Source organism: Staurois parvus, unplaced genomic scaffold (genome assembly GCF_062004578.1).
Source record: "Staurois parvus isolate SC_StPar_1 unplaced genomic scaffold, SC_StPar_1.0 ptg000105l, whole genome shotgun sequence".
Lineage (NCBI taxonomy): Eukaryota > Metazoa > Chordata > Amphibia > Anura > Ranidae > Staurois > Staurois parvus.
Window position 1 is genome coordinate 2,314,119 of NW_028317901.1, and position 22,501 is coordinate 2,336,619.

The 22,501-nt window shown below is 42.5% G+C and overlaps 1 protein-coding gene across 1 annotated transcript in view; it reads left to right on the forward strand.

The window, feature by feature from the left end:
* CCDC33 (coiled-coil domain containing 33) overlaps positions 1 to 22,501 on the forward strand; it is a 141,373-nt gene that overhangs the window by 69,760 nt on the left and 49,112 nt on the right. The window contains exons 12-14 of the mRNA XM_089671381.1: positions 1,248 to 1,319; positions 4,146 to 4,250; positions 16,033 to 16,155. Of these exons, the coding sequence (XP_089527507.1) occupies positions 1,248 to 1,319; positions 4,146 to 4,250; positions 16,033 to 16,155 (300 nt within the window). The remainder of the gene's footprint in view (positions 1 to 1,247; positions 1,320 to 4,145; positions 4,251 to 16,032; positions 16,156 to 22,501) is intronic.

The following is a 22,501-nucleotide window of genomic DNA, read 5'->3' on the forward strand; positions in this document are numbered from 1 at the left end:
ACTGCAGGCTCTGACCATGTTTATACCCTAAATATGGGTGTAACATGAAACATGGTCAGAAAGATGGACTTAGCTTTAAAATGTTTGTGTGAACTTGGCATTCTTGGTTAGTATATAGCAGCCTTTCTTAACAAGGGTTCCTCCAAAAGTTGTTAGGGATCCCTTAAAGACTTCTCCCCACCTTGACTCCCCCCCCCCCCCTTCCCTGTTAAACAGTTGGAAAACACATTTTTTTAAACACATTAAGTACTTTTTTAAACATCGACACTTAGGTGAGGACGATATATCCAGCTTGATGTCTCAGCATACCCCGCATATGCATATATATGCCAGTGGTCTACAGGAGCTGGCATTGAACTACAGGTGTAGTTCACTGCCATGCGTGCCTGAAATCTTATGATCTCTATGTTTGAACAGACACATTGCACATCTTCCTGCAGCTTTCTGAGCATTTAGGGGGGATTAGTGGGATTTTGTGCATATGCAGACATGTCAAGGGTATCTGCCAGGTCCCATAGACATGGCAAGAGACCCACGGCATGTCTGTGTACTCCTCCATCTTATTCCAAAATAGAGGCGTTGCAGCTACAAGAAGAACTTTGAGCAGGAAGGACAGTACTGGACTCCATAGACTAGTAAATATGTATTTTTTTAAATTCATACAGTAACAATAACTAAGGATTACAAATAAAACTCTGGTTAGGTTGGATGAAGTTACTCTTTAGGCACTGCACAATTTCTAATGCCCACATAATTAACCACTGAAACCAATTTCCTTTTTAGCCATCTGTAAAAAGAATATATTTCCTACTCACCACCAAAATAATTAACAATTTTCCTAATGCCCACCAGAGTAATGAGGCCTTTCTACCAACGACCACCAATTTAAGGAGGTCCTTCTCCTTTTCAATGTAAGAAAGAATTAATCCATTTACCATTATTTGAAGGAACACTACAATTTTAACTGTGTTTCTTTTCTGGTCAACATTACATTTTAATTGAATTATCATTACTAAACTAATTTTCCCATATGCAACGTCAAATGTGGGAAGTATGCAATATTTATTTTATATATTATTGTATCTAAAACTTACTGTTCATGGTAATGTACAACGAGATATAGATGTTTTAATTATCAGCACCTGTTTCCTGAGACCAGACAATTATTTCATGAGTTCCTCCATGTTAAAAACGTTGCGAAAGTTTGGGCATAGATGATGCTAATACCCCATCTTATACCTCTTTAGGGAACAGAACTGAAGACTGTATCCGGTGGGACTCCCACTGTGTCATTGCAGCTGTTACTACTGAAGTCTGAGGTAGGAAGTGGAATGTTCAATTATTAGTATAATAAATTTTATGTGCATTCACAGTTTATTCCACATTATTTTCTTGGTTTGTACCTTCTTCTGTAATGTTTATCAGGTGACCAATTCAGCAGTTAAAATGGCTATAGCAATAAGACAATAGCAATTTTGCTGCTAGATTGTGCATGATCCATTGGTTGGATCACTAAAGTGACACTAAACGATATCCTTATTCTCCAAAAATAATCCATACACATCCACCACTTCATGACCCTGTAACCTATTTTTTATTAAATTGTTTCTTACTATGTTTTTCTATCTCCTTGTATCATCCTTTGTGAGCTCCTGAAGCTTTCCTTTCTTCCCTTGACTTCCATATGTTTAGGACGAGCAGTGCATATTAGTTCGAGTGCACTGCACTATGCACTCTACAAATCCCATAGTCCCTAGTGCATCTTGGGAGGGAGCAATAGAGGGTGGCTACATTCCTATGTATACTTGAAGCAAGGAGAAAGTACATATCCACCCTCTAAAAGGAAGTTTTATGATTTCAGCAAAAAATACGAGTTTGGAGATTTGGAGGAGGCTGAAAGCAATAGAAGGTACTTTTTAAGTGCAGAATACATACTTGAGTCAAATATTTTTTAAAACCAGAGGTTAGTGTAAATTTATTGATTCAGCAAGCACTGTAATGTTTGTTCCTATGGAGATGGGGAGAGTGATCTGGAACCTGCCTATCATGGGAGAAATGATAGCTGGTAGACATGCACAATCTATCCCCAATAATTGACTTTCTATCTTAGAAGACTTGGCTAATGGGTGTCAAAGATTGCCTACAGACCAACAGAAATGTCCCAATCCAACCGTAAACACCTGGTCAGGTTGTGATTTCTATTGTCTGTAGGAACCTTTACTGATACTTAGATTATGGAGAAGCTTGGCCAGAAATGTTTATTAAAAGTGCCTACACAACTGGTGACAGTATGGAAACTAACCACCTGTCAATCTCCTCCTCTCCCCTCCTTATGTTCCTTAGCTTTTCTCTCTTGTCTCATTTATAATCTGAACTAACAAGCTGTCGATATCTTTTCATATCACCCCTCAGGGCTAGTGGGAGGTGGACAAGGGGAAGCTTCTGCCTAATTTCCCCCATGAGACAGTACAGAAAAAAAAGGAGGGGTCCTGTTGAATAATTCAAGCAGTTTCCTCCCCTTGAGCTGCAATAAATAACCTCCCTCCTGCTCTAATGTCAGGCACTGAATTAATTCAGAGACACGCCACTTAAACTCAATTTTTATCATAGTGGAAGATAAAATGAGAGTCTGTGAAGAAATGTCTATACATTTGGGATGTTTGTAAAGCTGGTGAGATGGATAAGGGGGTTATACTTCTGAGTGTTCCTGTAGCTATTATGCTTTTTACTGAGGACAGCATATCGTTTTTTAATAAGAGGAAGAACCCAGGTTGACGGGATATGTTGTATACAAGGGAGAGGTGGGTTGCCGTGAGCAATCTGCAGACTTGAGAAAGAATTCATTGTGATTATATAAAAAATGAATGCTGGTAAATTTTGCTTCTTTTTGTCCCTGCAGTACTGTGCTCTGAGCTCCCATGTTAATCACTATCTAATGAGTGGGGCTCATGCAGGCACACACTGTGATCTGCACACAGACAAATACACTCCAGATGTCTGTCATTAGCTACTATTACCAAGTAATGTTCCGAATTTGAGGGGAATCACGAAATATAGAAGAGCAAGACTGACCATTTTACGAAATATGTACACACCAAAGAGTATTTTAAATAAAAAGACAAAATGATCAATATCTAGTCCAGTTATACACTCAGTAAAAAAATCCTAAAAATATTTCTAAATAGTAATGCAATTCCCTGTAGAGCAGGACTAGAAGAGAAAGGGGCAGCAAGGTAATCCAATCAGGCTTTACAAAACTGAGCAATGCTGTCAGTCTAACACCGTGAACTTGGTTATAGGAGAAAGGAGCACCTGGGTGACTTCATAAATGTGCTCCTGTTCTTTCACTGTCCAATTACTGTCTGGGACAGACAGGGGGGAACTGACAACTCATGGGGGCCCCGGGCAATAGGGGATCATGGGGCCCCTGTGTCCTCGCCCACACTAAAACCACACCCAAAAAAGCCTATGAAAGGTACCAGGGGCATCTCCTGGGGCCCCCTACTGACCCCGGGCCCTCGGGCAGTGCCTGAGTGCTTAAATGGTCAGTCCGCCCCTGGGGACAGATCATTTACCAAACTGTTTTGCTTTAATTTCAGTTTAAATTGTGCATTTACCTCCTAGATGCAATGGAAGAAAAGAATGGTTGGCCGCACAAGCAGCAATGTGGTGGATGAAATCCTTTATTGGATCTGTACAGTTTAATGACTAAGCACGTGTTTGTGTGAAACGCGTCTACTGCTCCTCTGTCCTGTCTTGAAGCTGTCATGTTCTTATCATATTGCATGTAAAGGATTCCGATAAAGGATTTCATCCACCACATTGCTGATTGTGCGGCCAACCATTCTGTTTTTCCATTGAATCAGTGATCACAGATCGGGCTAGCACCTGTGTGTCTGTGGAGGGGTTATGCAGATTCGGCACTCACCTAGAGCGGATCTTTTGTTCTTGCCTTTTCCTCCTAGCCTATGGTTATGCTTTAAGTGCAGTAACATAGCATCTAATCAGAATTACAATTCATTCCAATTAGTTGCTATGAGCTCCTGCACTTAAGATTCACCACCAAAGACTTAGATTTATTTACTGAATTAAGCCAGTTGTGTGTATCTAGGTAATCTCCGTTAACACTTTTTTTTTTTCCTTAGCATCCAGAGGTTTTTTTGAGTCCATCAGAAATACAGTCTTCCGCTGAACAACAGCACCCTACAAACAGCACACTCGAGTCCCTTGAAAATGCAAGCAGGGGTGAGGTGAGTGTGTACCAGAAAAAAATTAGATATTGACATATTGGCCTGGTTCTCACCAGATGCAGTCCAGTGATGTATCCCATGGTACCTTGCTGTCTGCAAGCTGATTTCTGTACTGACTCCGCCTCCTGAAACTCCTCCTCTCATTACCTCTGTAGTTCAGAAAGTAGGCTTTGTGAAATGTGTGACACAGCAGTGCATTACCACAGGATATTATTGAATATGTGTGACAGAATTCAAGGAAGTAAATGTGTGGGGATCTTCATAAAGTAAGTTTCCATACTCCAAGATAGTTCAGAGTAATATGCGTAGTCAACAAATCATTGAAATACAATGTGGAAATGAATGCATGCATTTACATTTTGATCCTAGATACGCTTTAATTTTGGGGGCAGCACCCATGCGGCAGAAAACAATTTCCCATCTGGTTGCCCGCCACCCTATAGTAGAAGTACTGATACAGTACTTCTCTGCACAGAAGAGTAATACAATGCAGCTTGTCTCCGTAGTAAAACACACACAGCACATAATGTGAAACACACACAGCACACAGTTAACCCTTTGATCGGCCCACGTGTTAACTCCTTCCTGCCCAGTGTCACTAGTACAGTGTCAGTGCTTTTTATTAACATTGTTCACCATATTAGTGCCACTGGGGATATCAGTGGCAATCAGTTCCCACCCAGTGTCAGAATGCCTGCCGCAGTCCTGCAGTGCCTCTATAAGTCGCTGATCACCCCCATTACTAGTATAAAAAAAATAGGAATAAAAATTCCAGTATATACCTCCATTTGTATACGCTATAACTTTCACGTAAACCAATTCATTTACACATATTGGAATTTGTTTTTTTAGCAAAGACATGTAGCAGAATACATTTTGGCTTAAATTATGATGAAATTTGATTGTTTACATTTTTTTATTGGATATGTTTTATAGCAAAAATATTGTTTTATATGTTTTTTTTTGTTTATAGCACAAAAAAATAAATAACGCAGAGGTCATCAAATACAACCGAAAGAAAGCTCTATTTGTGGGGAAATAATTACATAAACTTAATTTAAGTACAGCGTTGCATGACCGCCCAATTGTCAGTTAAAGTAACGCAGTGCCGCATCGCAAAAAATGGCCTGGTCAGGAAGGGAGGTAAATTCTCTGGAGAGCAAGTGGTTAAGGTTCCCTTTTTATTGCCCTCACTGTAATTCTAGTCCTAGCACTAGCCCTAATACCAACCCTGTGTAGTTCTCTTTTGGGGGAGTTATGAAAAACAGCGCTCCCCAAACAGGATATTACACTAAACCTGTAGGTAAATAAGAGAACCAGAATCTTCACTAAGTGGACGAGCGGGTGATAATTAACCCCTAGATGCTGAGCGCACGCAAATATGCGGCCTCCCGATGCCTAGGCAGTGATGTTAAGCGGCCGCATATTTGCGTACCATTTGAAAATACATGTGTGCTGAGAGCGCGAACCCTGCCAAGTCCATGACTCACAGAAAGGTTCCGATCTCCCCTTGCGATCAGGACCTTTTCCGATCATGTGACCGCCATGACAGCTAATCCCGGCGGTCACATGACCCTAAAACCCTGCCCTGCTTTCCGGCTTCTGAAACTCCTAAAAGGCCAGGAGGCACCGGCGCAAAAGGGTTAAGTTGGCAGTGCCTTCACTCAACACAGGGCCGCTGTGAACAGAGGGATTTCTTTCCTGGGAAATTAAGTAGTAATCTAATCAAAATCATGGGAAGCAGAAGAACTACTGCAAACACCATATTACATTAAGGTTATCCCAGTTAGTCACATATAAAAACTCTGAGGATTTTGTAAGTGAGCTCCAGTCCTGCATTAATCCCCCCTTAATTTGAGATTTGTCATGCAACAGGTTGAGTCTAGGGGACTAAAGTTAGCATAGACACAAACCCAGCAAACACGACCAACTTCACACATCATGAGCCAGCATTATGCAGTAGAGAAATAATAACGGGAAAGAAATTCATATCCACCATGTCATCAATTGGTCAAGAACTGATTTTCACTATGCCCTTTATTGTGATGTATCATAAATTTTAATGCTAAGGCAACTGTTTCTCCCCATGTCAATCCCCCCCCCCCCCCATCCTTTCCTTTGCAGACTTTTGCCAGACTCAGTGGCCTTCTCTCTCCTATGTTAAAAGCAAACATTTTTCAAAGTACTTAATGTTTACACGAAAATTCATTTGAAAATCTACTAGTGTATGCCCAGCTTTATACCGCATGGTCCAGTTTGCTGCAACAAAAAAAAAATCCTTCCGGTTCTGCAAAAGCAATGAGATAAGCAAAAAAATACAAAACATATTTACAATATCTCACAGAAGTGAGTACACCCCTCACATTTTTGTAAATATTTTATTCTATCTTTTCATGTGACAACACTGAAGAAATGACACTTTGCTACAATGTAAAGTAGTGAGTGTACAGCTTGTATAACAGTGTACAGTATAACAGTGTAGGCCATCTCTATGTAGAGCAACAATTCTTTTTTTTAGATCTTCAGAGAGTTCTTTGCCATGAGGTGCCATGTTGAACTTCCAGTGACCAGTATGAGAGATTGAGAGCAATAACACCAAATTTAACACGCCTGCTTCTCATTCACACCTGAGACCTTGTAACACTAAGGAGTCACATGACACCAGGGAGGGAAAATGGCTAATTGGGACCACTTAGGGGTGTACTCACTTTTGTTGATGTGGTTTAGATATTAATGGCTGTGTCCCCTCAGAATAACTCAACACACAGCCATTAATATCTAAACCACATCAACAAAAGTGAGTACACCCCTAAGTGGTCCCAATTAGCCATTTTCCCTCCCTGGTGTCTCTGAAGATCTAAAAAAAAGAATTGTTGCTCTACATAGAGATGGCCTAGGCTATAAGAAGATTGCCAAGACCCAGAAACTGAGCTGCAGCACGGTGGACAGGTTCCACTCAGAACAGGCCTCGCCATGGTCGACCAAAGAATTTGAGTGCACGTGCTCTGTGTCATATCCAGAGGTTGTCTTTGGGAAATAGACGTATGAGTGCTGCCAGTATTCCTGAGAGGTTGAAGGGGTGGGGGGGGGGGGGGTCAGCCTGTCAGTACTCAGACCATACGCCGCACACCGCATCAAATTGGTCTGCATGGCTGTTGTCCCAGAAGGAAGCCTCTTCTAAAGATGATGCACAAGAAAGCCCGCAAACAGTTTCAGATGGTGTCACACGTGTGTCACAGTAAACAGGTGAGGAGGACAAAGACAAGTGTGTCTTGCCTACAATCAAGCATGGTGGTGGGAGTGTCATGGTCTGGGGCTGCATGCCAATATGTACTGTGGCACACTGAAGCAAAGCATGATCCCTCCCTTCGGAGTCTGAGCCTCAGGACAGTATTCCAACATGATAACGACCCCAAACACACCTCCAAGATGACCACTACCTTGCTAAAGAAGCTGAGGGTAAAGGTGATGGACTGGCCAAGCATGTCTCCAGACCTAAACCCTATTGAGCATCTGTGGGGCATCCTCAAAAGGAAGGTGAGGGAGCGCAAGCTCTCTAACATTCATCAGCTACGTGATGTTGTCATGGGGGACTGGAAGAGGATTCCAGTGGCAACCTGTGAAGCTCTGGTGAACTCCATGCCCAAGAGGGTTAAAGCAGTGCTGGAAAAAATGTGAGGGGTGTACTTACTTTTTTGAGATACTATATATATATTTATACTGTATATACAGACTTAATGAATCACTTGGTCTTTTCTCTACCATCACACTATGGGGGTTGTTTACTAAAACTAGAGAGTTCAAAATCGACTTTTAGGAGTTTTTTTTACAAAGCTTAAGACTCTGTTCACACTTATGCAGTTTGCTTTTTGTCCATTTTGCAGTGCTTTTTGCAGTTCATTTTGCATTTTTTTACACGTTTTTGATGCGTTTTGAAGCATTTTTCCAACATTTTGCATTTTTTAAAGTGGAATTTTTTATTCTGCTGGGCAGAATAAAAATAAAAGATGCAGCAAAAACGCACTACCATACATTTCAGCAACTTCTCCATTGAACTCTACTGTGGCAAAAATGCTGCTTTTTGCTTTTAAAAAAGTTCCTGACCCTTTCCAAAAACTCAGCAGCTCAAAAAAACATAGATGTGAACATGTTTCATAGGAAACCATGTTAACACACCGGTCACATCGGGTGCAACTTGGCATGTGATTTGCATGTTATTTGCATGCCATGTGACTTGCAAATCGTATGCCAAGTCGCACTCGATTGTACGCTATTAGAGCGTTCATATCGGTGCGGTTCCGACTTTCTCGGAGCCACACCGATTTCTAAAGTAGTACATGCACTACTTTTGTTGCGATTTGCATAGACATCTTTGTCAGATGTCTTGCAAATCACAACTGAAATCAGCAGGTCACCCGATTTTGAAATCGTGCGACTTCACTGTAAGTCGCACGATTTCTAAATCGGCTTTGATGTGACTGGGGTCTTAATGGACTGTAGTACGTTTCTACAAAAAGCAAAAAAAAATGCATTGGTGTGAACAGAGCCTAATTGAACAAGCTGAAGTTAGAAGATAATTGGCTATCATGCACAGCTGCACCAGATTCTGACTGCAACAGTTTTAGTAAATCTTCCCCTATGTTTCTAAATATTGCATATTGTTATTTCTTAGAAAAATTATTAGTCTTTTTCTTGTGCTTTTAGAAATGCATCCAGTCTGCTAAAGCAATAACTCTGAAAGACTATGCCAGGTTTTTCTTGCTCTTGCAGTAAAGAATATTTTCATGCTTTAGTCCAGTTGGCCTCTTTTCCTTCCTTTTCCTTAAAAGAAATCAATGGATCAATGTTCTACAATGTTCCTTGTTATTAATAATGGTTTACATTTTGTACGTCACCTTCATGAATGTATTTTTGCCGTATTTGGACTGTGTCATGCAGTTTACAGTTGTAAATATTTAAGCCAGCAATGGTATACTATTCATATTTATTTATTATTATTTTATTACAGGTACTTATATAGCGCCATCAATTTAAACATATACATTGTACATTCACATCAGTCCCTTGTCCTCAAGGGGAATACAATCTTAGGCCCCTAACTCACATTCATACACACACACTAGGGCCAATTTTAGACAGGAGCCAATTAACCTACCAGCATGTCTTTGGAGTGTTGGAGGAAACCAGTGTACCCAGAAGATGGAAACCACTGAAGTGGACCCCACTGTTCCAGTGATCTCCACTTGCCTTAGGATCCCATGCCGAGTGGCTGTCCTGCTGTATTCTGAACCCAGGACGGCAGCGGCTCAGTATGGGCACCATCCAGCGAATGCATTCCATTTAGACAGTGAATGCAAAGCATTCTCTGATTGGACTAGTGTTACATCACTGCCCCTCCTCTCCACCTCATCGAATCAGAGAATTCTGTGCATTCATTGAGAAAATGCATAGCATCCTCTGAATGGTGCTTGTGTCTAGCGGCCAACCTTCTGTGTTCAGTAAGCAGCAAGGCAGCCACTCAGCACAGGACCCAGAAACTAAAGGAGATGGCTGTAGTAGTGGTGTCTACTACAGTGATTTACAGTACTAGAGGGATCCCACAGGTATGGTATAAACATAGTTACATTTGTGCAAGCTGGATTGGTGCATACCTAGAATTCTTCTATAGCTTAGTAAATGTGGTAAATATTCATTTTGCAAAAAACACAGCAATTTTGCTTGCATCTGATTAACCACTTCCTGTCCGGCCCATGTATATAAACGGCTGGACGGGAGCAGTGCATGGGCGGGTGGCTGTTTATAAATTTCCCCCCCCCCATTTCCCTGCTTGTGCGCGCTCCCTGGGAGAGAGCAGCCCTGAGATCCAGTGCCCGCTCTGTCCGATCATTGTACGGGACCTCTGTGCAAGGTACTGATCATGTGATCACTGATTGGCCAATCAGTGATCACATAAATAGTAGTGAGCAAGATGTCACTTATGACATCATTGCTTACTACGTGTGAAATCTGTGAATGATCACAGAGATCACATGGTACAAGGCTATTCACAACAGCCTTGTATCATGTGACAAGCTGTGACCAATCACAGCTCACACAGTATTTCTCAATGGCTGCAAGAATGCAGCCAGAGAGGAGAAATGATTGCTTTTACAGCCTTTATGGGTATAAAAGCAATCAGTGTAAAAAAAAATCTTCATCACCCCCCACAGGTGACACTGTACTGCTAGGGTGACAGTATGTTAAAAAAAAAAACATAAATAATAATATAAAAATAAAATGTAAAAAAAATTAGAAAAATTATAATTTTTGGTTATAAACTAATTTGGGTTATTATTTTTCTTTACTAAAAAGATAAGTGAATAAATTTTGGTCAAGATTTATGAAGAAAGATTATTTATTTGCAAAATTTTATAAGAAAAACACTTTTTTTAAAATTTTTTCAACATTTTCATTTATATAGCAAAAAAAATTTAAATCCCAGTGGTGTATAAATACCACCAAAATAAAGTTTTATCTATCTGAAAAAAATGCAAAAAAATTCATATGGGTACAGTGTTGCATGACCGCGCAATTGTCATTCAAAGTGTGACAGCACTGAATGCTGAAAATTGGTCTGGACAGGAAGGGGGTAAAAGTGTCTGGACTTGAAGTGGTTAAATGATGGCATAATGGAAGTTAGCAGAGCTTCACCTCATTTACTAAGCTGAGGAAGTTTCCTCTGCAAAGTAAACAACCTATTTGCCTAAAAAAATCTAAATGTGTACATGCATATCCTGTTACTTTAAGATCTTTGCCAACACACTGTACTTTATATTGTGAGATTGATTTACTCCTGCTTGCTCTTATAATATACAGTTATTTTCCTGTATTTCTGTAGCCCTGTACATTACATCATGTGCTATTAATGCTGAATTGGGGCAAGTCACTGATGTGTGTCGTAGAACATACTGAGAAATAATTGTTGTGTTCCCAGACACTGCTTCATAGCCCAAAGCTGAAATCTGTGAGATTACTTTACCAGTTAATGCTGTATTTTCAAATAGCTGCTCTTTTCAGTGATATGGACTGAGATTGGCTTGTGATGTATATGAAGAAATGGCTGCTTAGCTTTGTGTTCTTAACAGATTTTCAATGACATTGACAAAACACACAGGAAATTATCACTGCATTAGAAGTCGGATGATGGGGAAGAAGAATGTCACAGTTGGGACGAGCTGAGAAAAGGCAGAAGAGAGGACAGGGACCATGATTTACAAAGCTCCATCTTCTCTTCCTTGGGGTGTCTCCACATTTGGATTAGTTCACATAAGCAAAGGATGAAAGGAAGGGATGAAAGGCAAACAGCAGCTTTTCTGCTTATCGCTGGTGCCCAGAGTAGAAACTATATTCCTGCTGAGACCACTGAGACTTCTCATCTAGGCCTGTGTCTTTGAGGAAACTGCTGAGTCCCGTCTGTTGGGGCTGTTTAGCGTTCCTCCTAATCCAGCTTGGGCACATCCTATTGATATGACACTATTTAGGGCTTAGATCTGTGTCAGTACATACACTGTTTGCTGTTAAACAAGCTTCTCTGATTGTTTATGTGCATTTTTATGGGCTGTCACAGTATCACATATATGGCCATACATGCATTTCCTCCATGCTTCATGACTGATGGACATGCAGAATATCGAGGCTAATACTTACCCCTAATCCATAAAACCACCACCACCCTTCAACCTACCCCACCTAAATAAACATGTGACTCTCTTTTGGTGTAAAACCGACCATAGCAGCCATTTATTTAACATAACTCTAACATAACACTTGTTACAGTACACTCAAATAATAACTGACAGTAATAATCCCAACCGGGTCAAAGGTCTTCAAAGGCACCGTTACTCACATCCAAAACTCGGCTGTATCTGACACCCAATGAAAAGGCCCCCAGGCGCTACTACACCGCCTCGGAGACAATACTACAGTTACGTAGTCCCAGATACAGCCAATGAACTCCCACATTACCAACATGACCTTATAATTGGGAAGGAACACCCATACTTATGATGGGCCCAACCTACAATCCACCAAATTGTCACTCCAGCACCGCCTTCAAAGACCCATCGACCCCTGCTACAGAACACGAGTGTGAACCCTTACACTCGTGTAGCCCGCCAAACCCGTAACTCCCACTGTATACCATCCTGGAGGCCCAATGACCACAAGTCAATGCCAACAGCATTGAGATGCACGCCATCCACACGCAAATACCGCCAGGACTCCTCCTCCAACGCACGATGACGGACTGCTAGGCCACCATTCCGCACAAAAAACCGTACCACCTCCCTATTCACCTTTTTCCGAGCCCGGTTCAAGCCAACGAAGCCTGGCAACCCCCCTATCAAAACCCAATTGCTGACCCTCCGGCCAAACATCCGCCCGCTTAGCCCCCTAAAAGACATAAGAATGGCCCAGGATCCACATCAAACAGACATCAGAACCTGCAAAGAAAAACAAAGAAGGGAGGGAGGAGGAAGAACACCCTCCACAACACACCCACAACACAAAACATAACACAAGAATGGATAGTGACAGGTACCTTGTAGACAAAACCAACACCACCAAAAGATCCCCCACCCTTCACAAGAGCTGAGGACGCACGAATAACTGGAACCTAGCCGAATCCCAACACCCAATACGTCGAACGACGTGATCACCCAAACCCCACCGGGCGGCCTTTTAAACACCGCCCCAAATTGGAAACAAGACAGTGGCATCCCATTCGCATGCGTAAAGAAAACCCCAGGAAGATCGGGTCTCAACTCGAGAAATTCCCCAACAGCCTGAACAGGACAAATCCGGCACATTGGAATCTCGGACAGCTCAAGCCAGGTGCCCCGACCCAAGTGATCCGCTTTCGACCTGCGCAGAAAAATACGTAACCCACCACCCCACAAGACCACCTCATCCACTGCCAAACCACCCTCACCCTACTTGTTCTGACTAACCAACTCCCCAACTCAAAAAGTACCAAAAAATGCTAGCACAAATGCTGCCCGAAACAAAGTCGCCTCATACAACAAGGAACAAAGACCAACCAACTGTCCCACCACGGCATGGAGAACCTCAAAAGAAACTGGCCACTTATAATCGGGAATTGAACGGCCTTTGCGGTCCCCCCGCATAGCCTGCCGAACAAGGAAATCTTTGGTAACATCACAGCGCCCCGCCAATTTCAAGCGGAAAGCCAGCCCCGCCAGCTTCCGGGACATCAAAGATGCCAAAACACCAGTTTCAAAATTCCTACCAATTAAATAAAGCAGGAGGCACCGAGCATCATCCACCCCGAACCCACCCCCTACCTCACTTACCAGCTCCAGCCATTCCCGCCAAACCTTTTCATAGAAGGCCCAAGTGGACGCACAAACCGATGTTTGAATCAAGGCCACAGAAGAGGCAAGACGATGCTCCACAAATGATCCGGGCAAGAGATACCGCGCTGCTCCGCGTCCGGCGCCAGATGACGGAATCTGTCCCACTGAAAACGAGACAGAGCATCAGCAACTGAGTTATCTACACCCGTAACATGAACAGCCGAAACAAAACAATTAAGATGTAAACAGTCCAGAACCAAACGCTGAAGCAAACGAACCACCAGCCTAGAGGAGGCCGAAACTCTAGTAATGGCATGGACCACACTCAAATTGTCACAACGAAAAACGAATCTGTTTATTCCAAAAAACGGCACCCCACAAAGATATAGCCAAAACGATCGGGAAAAGCTCCAATAAGGTCAGATTGTGCAACAAACCCTCCTCCCTCCATTGCAACGGACCTGCGCACCACTGACCCTGAAAATAGGCCCCAAAACCGGCAGAGCCTTTCACATCCGTAAATAGTTCCAGATCGAAATTAGACACGGCCCCAACCAAGCAAAGTGATCTGCCATTGTAGGAATCGAGAAACGTTCTCACCTCCAATTCGTCCCGTAGCTCACTATTCAGCCAAACCCTGTGATGCGGGGCCGTCACACCAGCCGTGGCAGCCGCCAAGCGCCTGGAAAATATACGCCCCATGGGCATGATGCGGCAAGCAAAATTCAACTTACCTAATGACTGTAAATCACGAAGTCGAATTTTTCTGCACTGACCCACCACAGTCACCAACCCCCAGAGCTCCTCCAATTTATCCAGAGGCAAACAACTTTCCATGGCCTCTGTATCGATAACAATGCCCAAAAAACACAATTCCGTGTGCGGACCCACCGTCTTATCCGGAGCTAAGGGAACGCCAAAATACTCGAACACATGCTCCACCGTGCTCAGTAGAGACGCACAGATGGAACTTCCCGGGGGGGCCAATGCACAAGAAATCATCCAAATAACGGATGCGAGCCCAGAAACATCCTTAACTGCCCATTCCAGAAAAGAACTAAATGTCTCAAATAGGGAACAAGAAACGGCGCAACCCATAGGCAAACAACGATCGACAAAAATGCGCTGCCTCAATATCAGTTTTTGCTAACAAGGAACCCCGACCATACTGCTGCACCGAAAAAAGTGTACGAAACGGTACACAAATCTGGGTCAATAGCGTCATTGACTGAACCCCCCTGCGGATGCGACAGGTGATGGATGAGTCTATATTTATTGGGCTCTTTTTTAGGAAGAACACCCAACGGTGAAATTACCAGCTACGGCATTGGCGGGTCAACAAACGGGCCAACCATGCGACCCAAGGACACCTCCTTGTCAAGTTTAGCAAGGACAATGTCCGGATGCAGCCGCACCGATCGTAAATTATCCGCCGCAGGAGGAACAACCGCCAACACACATGGGATCAAAAAACCCTCTGCAAAACCCTGCCGCAACAGGCAAGCTACCGCCTGATCAGGGTACCGCTTTAAAAATGGCAACATCCTTCCTACTCTCACCGCGTCATCCTTTTTTCCAGCATCACCACCTCTCCCCCTTCCCTGTTTAAAACACCGGGACAATGGATGGGACCCCCCACAACCCGAGCACTCGTGACGGAATCGGCAGCCAGATCCAAACTTGCACGGTCCCTCATTGAATTTTCCAGCACCTCTGCCCCCTCCCCCCCCCCCCCGTAAAGGGATGAGCTGTGGTCATCATCAGCTTCATCCACAACCCAATATCCTTGTGGTTGTGGTCCCATCACAAAGACAGCCGAACCGCCATACGTTGATGAAACTGCTCATCATAACGCAACCACGCAATGCCCCCATAAACCCTCTGCGCTTCGCCAATAGCATCCAAGTAACAAAAGAGGGGCGAACAATGTTCCGGCATCCTCTCTCCTTTAACGCTCGCTAGAATGGCAAACGCCTGAAGCCAATTAGAGAACGTGCGGGGATCAAACGGTACTGCAGTTTTTCCTCCTCCTCCCTCTTACTCTTGTCTGGCCGAACTTTGTCCAAGTTGAATTTCTCCAACGGCAAAAAAGAAAATATCTTCACGTATTCACCCTTCCAAATGCATTCCTTCACCTCCGGCTTCAGATGAGCCCCCAAGGGCCCCTCAAAGCACACATAAACTTTGCATTTGGCCGCATCTGCCAAAAGCACCCCATCAAACCCCGGCACCGCCCTTTCCCTGCCGTCAGCCCCAGGGAGCCGAACACGTGTGCGCCCAAGAGAGGGGCCCAGTGACACAGGCCTGGGTCCTTGCAGCATGTCTGACAGCCTCTCACGCAGCCACCCCGAGCCATTTGCTTCCGCTGCTGACCGCAATTGGGATAGCATCCCATCCAATTCACTCATGGCCTAGTGTTTTCTTTGCAGGTATCAGAAAAGGATGAAGAAACCACCCCCATGCTGACACAAGCTCCGACTGACCTCCGACAAGACCCATCCCACCTCCTAATCCTGGCAAGACCACCCCTCAAGGTTGCGTACTCCAATCAGGTAAGTAACCATCCCCTTACCTCCTGCATATACTCCCACCCAAATATACGCTCCGCCTCGTCTGCATGCCCTAGTCATGCTGACCCTCCCTTTTAGCTTTGCTCTGTCCAGGCCCTGACTGTACATAGTGTTCCTTAAAATGATTCAAAAGGTCAATTTGTAGGGTTTTTTTTAAATAACAAACATGTTATACATACCTGCTCTGTGCAATGGCTTTGCACAGAGCAGCCCCAATCCTTTTCCATGGGTCCTCTGCCGGTGCTCCTGGCTCCTCTCCCCTGCTGTGTGCCCCCATAGCAAGCCGCTTGCTATGGGGGAACTCGTGCAAGCTCACTGCTGAGCTGGGTCTGTGTATTAATTGACACACAAAGCGTGGCTCAGCCCCATCGCCTGTTTCCTCCTCACTGACTGTTATTGACAGCAGAAGGAGCCAATGGTTCCCCTGCTGCCTCTCTTTGTCCAGCGAGGAGGGAGGGAGCCTGCAGAGCCTCTGCTCCCATGCACATCGATGGATCAAAATCATGCTCAGGTAAGTATACGGGGGGGAGCTGCTTGCAGCAGGTTTTAAAGTAAAAAACTCGTACCTTTAGAACCACTTAAAGTTGCCCATCCATTCATGGGATGATTTGTTTCCATATGAAGATGTTTCATAATTTGGGGTACATTGGGCTTTCATGAACAAAAGATCTAAAAGAGAATGGTTGAAGCAATTGTAGGAGATCTATACCTGTTTATAATACTCAGACAGCTGCATATGTTTTAGGCATTCACCATATATAACAACATATGCGTATCAACATGTGGTATAATGTGTGTGCTAACGCACTGCTCAAGTGTGACCTTAACTGCTTGCCGAACGCCCTATAGCTGAAATACTGCTTCCGGAGCGACAGCGGTGCGCAAAATCACGTATATATATGTGATTTTGCACTTCCAGGTAGGGGGCGCGTGCGAGTAATTACTCGTCGGCACTCAGTGATTTCTGAGGATCTCCAACAGAGAGGAGAACTGTTTTGTTTACTAACAGTTCTCTCTGTCAGCTCGAGCACACTGCTGTGGAAGGCTGTGCACAGCATAGCCATCCACAGCAGTGTGATTACAGTGACGCATACACACACTGCCCCCTAGTAAAACACTCCCAGCACACAGTTAACCATTTGATCGCCCCTCATGTTAACCCCTTCCTTCCCAGTGCCATTAATACAGTGTCAGTAATTTTGTTTTAGCATTCATCACTGTATTGGTGTCACTGGAGATGTCAGTATATATACCCCCATTTGTCAACGTTATAACTTTCAGGTAAACCAATTAATTTACACGTATTGGGATTTTTCTTAGCAAAGACATGTAGCAGAATACATTTTGGCCTCAATTTATGATGAAATTAGATTTTTAAAATTTTTTTACTGGACATGTTTAGTAGCAAAAAGTCAAAAATATAGTTTTTTTCTTAAAATTGTCAGTCTTTTTTTGTTTATAGCTCAAAAAAATAAAACACGCACAGGCGATCAAATACCACCAAAAGAAAGCTCAATTCACGGGAAAAAAATGACGTAAATTTCATTTGGGTGCAGTGTTGCATGACCGCGCAATTGTCAGTTAAAGTAACGCAGTGCCATAAAGCAAAAAATGGCCTGGTCAGGAAGGGGGGTAAATTCTCAGGAGGGCAAGTGGTTAAATAAGTCCTCATTCACCTCTGTAACTCTAGGTAATGTGGAGAAATTGATCTTCAAAGTTCACAGCAGAGTCACTAAAATCTCAACTTTTTTATTGTTTATTTTGTATGGAGAGCAGAATCTTGACATTCTGCCAACCTTCTAATATAGACAAACACCAGGTGCTGTGGAAACCAGATGAAACTGAAACTTAGAGTCTTCAATGTGATTTTCACATTGAGGATGAATTAATTCACAGAGTACACAGCTAAAGAGCTCAAGGGGGACTTATTGCTAAGTTCTTTTAGGCCTCATTCACAGGAGTGTACTGTTTTGTACACCCATGCAGAGGGCCATGTTTATCTGCAAGGGAGGTGCAGTGTTCTTTGCAGTCGTGTGCAGGAAGCCTGTTAAAATCATTGACAGGCAGGCAGCCGCACAGATCTGCACAGACCTCTGAGTTTGTGTCCATGCAGGACTGATGTACAAATCAAAACTCAGACAGATATTTACTGTTTGGCTGATTTTTGTTTGTGCATGGCTTCTTTGATTTCTCACTTGACGCTTGTTAAACAGGGTGGTGTCAGCAGAGCCACCCATGGTTCGAACTATGTCTGATTTACAGGAATCAGTCATAGTTCAAGCTGTGTATGGCCAGCTTTAGTTACCAGAAAGTCAAAGGTTACCCAAGGACTAACATGTCTCCTAAGAAATCTGTGGACATGCATATTCTCCAATGCCCTGCCATGGTCTTCTTACCAATTCAAATTACATACCTACTCATTCAATTTTCTTCAAGGGAAAGGGAATTAATTGCATCCAAGCATTTACAACAAATGTCTGGGAGTGATAATGTGCAATTCTGACAGAAGGAAACTAGCATGTTTGTTCTCTAGCTGATGCACAGACCAAACTTTATTTCATTGGTTGGGTTATCATATGAAGCACATCGCTGGCAAGAATCAGACATATGGCTATACCAAATGATGGCCTTCTATGCCTTTAGTCAGGGACAAATGCCGTTGTTAAAGCTTCTCTTTTGAGAGAATGCAGTACAGAGATTCAAGTACTGTACATCTTTAAGGGCAAGCAGGGTCTCATCTCAAATCGGATACTATGTATGTACAAGGCAGGCTGTAGCTAGTGCATCTCAAGAGCAGATTTATGGTCCCCAAGGGAGGTTCTGATTAAAAGCTGATTCTAGTTTGTAAACACAGAGAAGAATAATGAAAGATAGAGATTTATAGTGATGAAGGTAGAGGACAGCCAGAGGAAGAGGTAAAAAGGAGGGGTACTGATTTAAAAGAACAGAAAAGCTACAGTGACAAAATACTGTATATACTAAAGCAAGAGAGCTTTTATGTATTAGTGTTTGTGATACGATTCTGTTCCAATGAATTAGTTCAATGTATTTTAATGTCTTACAGACCAACCTGTTAAATATTCCATTTATCCAGCTTTTATTAGCTTTTATTGCAAATATTTTACACTTGAATATATTACTGGGCCTTCCCTGCCCCATATTTCTCATTATCAAAACAGAACTGATTTAAGATGTTGATAAGCCCTAGGCAAAGTTTAAATTACTGAGCCACCTTCGATAATATATTCATCCACTCTCTTTTTTTCAGCTCTTCTGCTTCTCTTCCAGCAAAAAGAATATTTGCTTTATAGGCCTCACGGAGCAGCTTCATGCTGTGCACCCAGGTCGTGAGAGAGAGAGAGCTAGCACCATATAAATTATAAAAGGTCTCAAATGTCTGAGGTATAAAAGTCATCATAATGGGGTCCATTCAGCAATAAAAAGGAAGTATACATATCAATAAAACCGTACATTTAACTACCAAGATCTGAAAATATGTTCTGCAAATAACTGACTTCTTGTTGTACAAGATCGTCAAGAAAGCGATTGTAGCAATGTCTAGGACTAGGTTCAAATAGGGTAAACCTTTATTGAACACACTCTGAATACTCTTGTGGGGATGAGCTTTCAAGTCTAGAAACCACCAAACCCCCCCTTAAATTGTATAGGATTTATAGATTCAATATATTAAGATTAAAATCAAATGTTAACATTATTGGTTATTACAACTAAATACTTCATATCTATTCATTCCTGAAATAATATTACATCAATGTCCATCGGATATGTCCTCCAAGATAAGGCTGGCAAGGTGTAGAGGCCCATCTGATAACTCTTAATGTCTGGTGATGTCCTTGGCAATGTGCCTTGAAGTGATGACTGCTGACTTGTCCAGACTTGTTCTCTACAATATATGTTTTGCTTTAAAATGGAGGGATCTTTAAAATGGCTGACAGTGTTACAAAATGGCAGATGATGAGGTGACTCAGCAAGTATCATCTATAATTTCCCTACACAACAGTTAAAAGATAATTGAATATCTGGAGGTCCCCTTCCCTCTTACTCAATTTCTGCCCACTGGTAATATTTCTTGATAGCACCCCTCTCCCCTACTGTTTTTCTTCCCCACCAGTTTTCACAGTGCAGACAGACAAGTCCCCCTGTGAGGCTGTTGCATTAGGAGGTGGCTGTCAGAATACCCGAACAGTGTCTGCATGTGAGTGAATGTAGATACTGTTCAGCTGACAATTTTCCATCCACCTCCTTCAAAGGATGTCAGATGGGAGGGGGGGCTGAAATTCACACAGTGTATAGCCAGCTTAACCACTTGAGCTTCAGAAGATTTTACCCTCTTCATGACCAGGCCATTATCAGACCATGCTTTACAGCACTGTGCTACTTAATTGGTAATTGTGCAGTTATGCAACACTGCACCCAAAGCAAAGTTATATCATTTTTTTCACACAAATAGAATTTGCTTTTGTTGGTATTTGATCACCACTGGTGTTTTTATTTTTTGCTGTATAAATAAAAAAACAATTAAAAAAAACAACAACATTATACTGTCTGCTATAAAACATATCCAATAAAAACATAAAAAAATAAAATGTCTTAATAACTTTTGGCCAAAATATATTCTGCTACATGTCTTTGATAAAAACAAAATCCCAATAAGTGTGTATTGATTGGTTTGCATGAAAGTTATAGTGTCTACAAACTATGATATATATATATACTGGAATTTTTATTTATATGTATATTTTTGTATACTACTAATGGTGGTGATCATCAGCTTATAATGGGACTGCAATAATGCGGAAGGCAATCTGACACTAACTGATGCTCGGGGGAACTGACTAACTGCCACTGACATCATCAATGACATTAATACAGTGATCAGTGATAGTATTGTACACTTTCACTGTACTAATGACACTGTCTGGGAAAGGGTTAACATCTAGGGCTATCAAGGGGTTAAATGAGTGCCTAACTATGTGTAAAGTGTGCTGCTTTTACTAATAGATCTTTCTCATCCCTGCAAAGCAATACAGAGATCGTTCTCTCTGTACAGAACTCTGTGTTGATTGTCAACACAGAGCTCTGGGCTGTGATTGTACACAGCTGATCAGCAGGTCCAGGCTGTGAATCATTGCCCAGGACTTGCTGAAAGGCTCCCACTGTATACAGTCAGGTGCCGATGGTGGCCCGGGGGGGTGCATTTTCACAAGCCAGAAATCTGGAAGTAGGCATGTACGGGTATGTCGCTTTACCTACAGTGGCCGCCCATCCGCAGTACATTGCAGGCGGGCAGTCGTTAAGTGGTTAAGCCTCCCATACACGGCTCCAGGTTTGGCTGATTGAAGCTCAATAATCCTCCACAAAAATATGGATTCACATACTTATCTAATGCAACAGCTAACATATATGATGAGGTACATCTCATAAAATGAGGTTACAATGACCTTCGTATATCACAGATGTCTTCTATGGCATGTAGGATCGTCATATTATTATTGTCGACTGTTAAGAACAACACCTATCTATGTGGTATCTGTTCTTTGACATTCAGAGTCTCTCACTCCCAGTAAAGCACTGGATTTTAATGAATTGGTAATTGTTAAGTCATTTTAAATGATGCCATTAGTTTGAATTGAGTGCCTCCTGCTATGAATTATGCGTGCTTTGCAGAACAGGCCATTGTGAAAGTATGGAGATTGGACATGTTTTCCTTTTATACAAGCTTGTCTAGATATTATTTTTTGCAAACAATGCATTTACTTGTGATGGTGCATCCGATTTTTTATTTTATGGTTTCTAAACATGTCCTCTATTACCATTAGTAGGGGTTGATTTACTGAAGGCAAATAGACTGTGCACTTTGCAAAGTGCAGTTGCATTCTTCAAGTGCAGTTGCTCCAAAACGTAGTAAATTAGGTAAAGCATCAGTTTGCAAAGAATACCCAACCACATGCAAGGAAAATAAAAAAAACAGCATTTTTGCTCGCACATGATTGGATGATGGAAGTCAGCAGAGCTTCTGCTCCTTTACTAAGCTCTGGAGCAAGTACTTTTACAGAGTGCAATTGCACTTTGCAAAGTGCACAGTCTATTTGCCTTTAGTAAATCAACCCCATAGTATGTAGCTGATCTCACAATGAGACAAGTTGGGAATTTTGTCTTAGATGGTGAGAAATAATGGCCCCCACACTACATCCTGCACAGATGGACACCAGCGATGGATTTAAACTGACATTGGCTCTGACTGCTACACCCGGAATTGGGTCCCCTCTCCACTCCATACTTTTGTTATGACAAATTACAGAGAAAA